Genomic DNA, 4,397 nt, shown 5'->3' with positions numbered 1-4,397 from the left:
CGGCCGCGTCGGGCCCGTGACCGCTCTGGGGGCGGCGCCCTCCCGCCGCAGCCGCAGTGGCCGGCGCCGCAGCCAGGAGCCATGGGCAACATCTCCTCCAACATCTCGGCCTTCCAGTCCCTGCACATAGTCATGCTGGGCTTGGACTCGGCCGGCAAGACCACGGTGCTGTACCGGCTCAAGTTCAACGAGTTCGTGAACACGGTGCCCACCATCGGCTTCAACACCGAGAAAATCAAGCTGAGCAACGGCACTGCCAAGGGCATCAGCTGCCACTTCTGGGACGTGGGCGGCCAGGAGAAGCTGCGGCCGCTGTGGAAGTCTTACAGCCGCTGCACGGACGGCATCATCTACGTGGTGGACTCGGTGGACGTGGACCGGCTGGAGGAGGCCAAGACGGAGCTGCACAAAGTGACCAAGTTCGCCGAGAACCAGGGCACGCCGCTGCTGGTCATCGCCAACAAGCAGGACCTGCCCAAGTCGCTGCCGGTGGCCGAGATCGAGAAACAGCTGGCGCTGCACGAGCTCATCCCGGCCACCACCTACCACGTCCAGCCGGCGTGCGCCATCATCGGCGAGGGCCTCACCGAGGGCATGGACAAGCTCTATGAGATGATCCTGAAACGCAGGAAGTCCCTCAAGCAAAAGAAGAAGCGGTAAAGCGCCCGGCAGCGTTCGGGAGCGAGGGGGGAGCGGGCGAGCGAGTCAAGAATGAATGAATGGATGGGTGGGCGCGCGAGAACCCGCGAACAAAGACAGCGAACCAAAGCGATGCTTAGAATTGTCAACACGGAATCCCTGCACCCACACGCGGGACTGGTGACAACCCGCCTGCTCTCAACCTGCCCACACCCCCGGCTCAGGGGACCTTTTTGTCTGAACGCCAGAGCTACTGATGGGGTGGGGGGCCGCGGTGGGGAGTGGACGTGCCGGTCCTGCTATCCAGTCCGAGGCCCAAGTGGAAGGCTCAGATATCTGAGAGACAAAAGCGATTTCTTCTTACTCCAGCAGGGCCAGAAGTTCAGGCTGCCCCGCCCCCACTGGGGGATGCACCTGTGAGTTACCTGAGGTATGCAGCTCCCAGAGTCCTGGCAGGACCCAGCTGGGCGCATGTTGGCACTGGGGGGTGGTTTGGGGAGTGGTTTGGGGGGTACCACCACCCCTTGCATTCAGGGGCTGTGGAAGCTGAGTAGTTTTATGTCACAGGGCAGGCCCCTGTTGAAATGTCATTTGTCTTGGGGCTTGAGCCATCAGAGGACTGCCTGGGACAATGCGGCATGGCAGCTGGAGAGGGCTCGGGCTCTGTGCTGGCCTTGGCTGGGAATGGCTGCGGAGATGCCCCTTTCCTGGTGCTTTGTGGTGGGCTACAGAAGACCAGTTTTGCTGAGAACTTCTTTTCAGCCTGGAATCAGACATCTTCCAGATGGTTTGGACCCTGTCCATGTGTAGGTCATTATCACACAAAGAGACCAATAAAAATTTTAAAAAAAAGAAAAGGAAAGAAAAACCTGTCAGAGGTGGTGGCAAATGATGCATTTACTATTTGCAGGATGGTTAAAGGTGTTTAAAGGGTAAGGCTCTTTTGCGTAAATGCTGGATGGGGTGTGTGTGTGGGTACAGGGACCTCCCTCTACTGTGTAATCAGCATAAATACCTAGATCCATATGTGTGGAATTTTAAATTCTCTTAGCCTAATGATTGGTTTGGGTGTGCACACCAGCAGCAGATGTGTGCTGAATTGTAAGGGATGTCTCTTGTAGTACTAATCGCGTGATGATGGGTTTTTTAGACATGTTTAAAAAAAAAAAAAAGTTTTACAAGTGAATACTCACCTTAGAAATATTCACCTTAGGAAAAAAGACTTTGCTCTGCCCTTTTATATCCCTTTACGCTGCAAGTGGCGACGTGTTCAGATTTCTAATTTGGTTCATTGTGGCCTATCTGGTTTAAGTATTTCTCATTAAATATGTCTCATTAGAATATTCAATGTCATGCACCAAAAAATAAAAGCCCACCTTGTTGCAAAAGCTGACCACGTTGCATGGAATTTAAAAGTGAAGGAAAAAGCACAGGATGAAGTCCGGAATTCATTCTTGCGGGAACTGGCCTTCGTAGCCAGCCAACACTTTGGGCAAAAGCAAACCACAATGAGTGCTTGAGATGAAATAAAGCACCTGATGTAATGGTCACTGTACTCAGGCACTTCACAGTTTACTTGAAAAAGGCTTTGGAAAGTAGATAAAGTGAAAGAAGAATAAATGCATATTTTTAATAATGTAATTTTAAAAATCCTTTATAATCAGGACTGAGTCTTGGTTTGCAGAAGCTGTCACTTACCCTGAAACACAGTATCAGAAGGGAAACTTAAAACTTACTGTTTGATTGTTTTTTTAAATTTCCTCTTCCAATCCATGTTTTCGAGTAGAATTATGACTTCCCCCCACTCTTATATATTTCTTTACAAAGGAGGCCTATAGAAATTGGACATGATCATGCTTGAGCATGTGAGTTAGTCAAATTATAGTCCATCCCTATTGTCATTACACTCTGAAAGTTAACTTAAGAACCAGAGGCAGAAGTTCTGGCTTCCTGTTTGAAATCCAATTCTTAACGTGAAATTTTGTAAAGGCAGAAACCTAGCAGCCCATCTTCTTTTTCTCTTTTGTCGGTGTATTTGGTACCCCTCCAATGCTGGTCTTTTTGTAGAAACTCAGTAGAGAAAGTATAGCAAGCAGTGTTGAAAAGCCTGCAAGATTTCAGTTTACATATTGACAGCCTATTCACTGATTTCTAAATGGGCTGGTCCCATCATCTGAAGATTCTGTATAGAATTATTAAAATTTAAAAAAATCCATCTTTCTTTATTTTCTTCACATGCAACAATTTCTTAAGCACTTTGACATTTTGGTAGTTCTACACTATTGAGAGAATAATATATTTATTTTGTGACATTGCAGATGCCAAATACTGTAGCCTTCTCATGCTAACAATACATAGGTTCGAGGTCACTGTTCAAATTCTGTCATGCTTTAAAAATGATGCGAGATAATTTTGTTTTCTTGCGATATCAATACTTAAGGGTGCAGTCAACTGTTAGTAATTGTGCAGTAAAGTAAAAGCCCTGTGGTGTATCAATAGTTAAGAGTCTCAGTTGATTTCTGTAATGTTTGACCTAATAATAGCCCATTTCGTCTCTGACCCTACAGAGGAAGCACAGATAAAATTACCTTGGAGTGGCCACCCAGGGGGAGTCCCCCCAACACATCCATCAGTGACTTATTATGCCTTCTGCCCTTTGGAGAATGAATGGGTTCCACATAGAGGAAGGTGGCCTCCCCATGTGAGCTTTTGAAATGTTTTCTACCAGACACAGGGAGGCCAGTTTTATTTCAGAACAATTCACGGATTCTCTGTTCTGGTGTTGGGACTGTGTCCTCTGGTTTCAGTTTTTGTTTCTACTGCTGTAATTCTCTGTCTTGGTCATCCTCCTTTTCGTTTTCATCCCCTTTTATAATGCATATATGATGCTGTGAACAGAAATAAATTATTTATACAATCAAACGATTGGGGACATTTTCTGTGGATGATTTTTCAGATTGGTCATGTTCATTCTCTAGGCCTTTGCTGAGCGAGGGGATGGATCACAAGATGGTATGTGGGATTCTGGTGGGTCCTAAGGCTGTGTCAATCATCTCTGCTTTTTTTGATATTAGTGTCTAGGTCTAAACTGAATCCAAGGCTCATTCACTTGTGCCTGTCACCCTACTGGGTACCTGTCCATTGAGTCCTCTCAATCCTTCAAGACAATGGCCTCAATGCCTAGCCCTTGCTTGGCACACTCATTTATTTAAAAGGTCATGAATTGTTAACTAGTTCAAAAATATTACCTGATTATATGAAATTGGAAATGGCTATATACTAATACCACAACATTGGTAATTGTAAAGCTGCTCAATATCTTGGCTGTGTCTCTGCTCAGTACCTGGGTGTGTCCATCACTTTTGAGGCCATCAGAAGTACTTCAAGACTGGAGTACTCTTAAGTGGTAGGTGTGGCAAGACCATCATGCTCTGTAGATGCTGTTGAGAAAAGATCCACTTTCTAAAGAAAGAAGTGATTAGGCCAGACTTGGTAGACTCTTCAGCAGGTGCAGTGTGTAGCATGTGCAGGCACTTTGCAGATACTAAGCGACAAGCTTAATGGTTGCTAAGTGATGGTGAAGACCCCAGTGGGGTCTCTTTAAGTCTTGAGCCAAAAAGATCCAACTCTAAATTCTGGCTCAAATACTTAGGCTCCCGTGATTTTGCTCAAGTTTCTTGCCCTCTGAGCCTCAGTTTCCCCATATGTAAAATGGCAACATAATGGTATCTCAAAGAGTGTTGGGAAGATAAAGCTCA

The 4,397-nt window shown here is 46.4% G+C and overlaps 1 protein-coding gene across 1 annotated transcript; it reads left to right on the top strand.

Annotated features, from left to right (window-relative positions):
• The first annotated feature begins 6 nt into the window (after positions 1-6).
• Positions 7-3,564, top strand: ARL4C (ADP-ribosylation factor-like 4C). Its single transcript, XM_008586848.1, has one exon. It carries the CDS (start codon positions 82-84, stop codon positions 658-660), a length of 579 nt encoding a protein of 192 aa, XP_008585070.1. The 5' UTR covers positions 7-81; the 3' UTR covers positions 661-3,564.
• The last annotated feature ends 833 nt before the right edge of the window (positions 3,565-4,397 follow it).

This window comes from Galeopterus variegatus, unplaced genomic scaffold, assembly GCF_000696425.1.
Source record: "Galeopterus variegatus unplaced genomic scaffold, G_variegatus-3.0.2 Scaffold4156, whole genome shotgun sequence".
NCBI classification, from domain to species: Eukaryota; Metazoa; Chordata; class Mammalia; order Dermoptera; family Cynocephalidae; genus Galeopterus; species Galeopterus variegatus.
This window is presented reverse-complemented; position numbering and strand designations above follow the sequence as displayed.

Bases quoted from the DNA above. Each gene is read 5' to 3' on its own strand.
- ARL4C (XM_008586848.1), top strand. From the start codon at position 82: ATGGGCAACATCTCCTCCAACATCTCGGCCTTCCAGTCCCTGCACATA.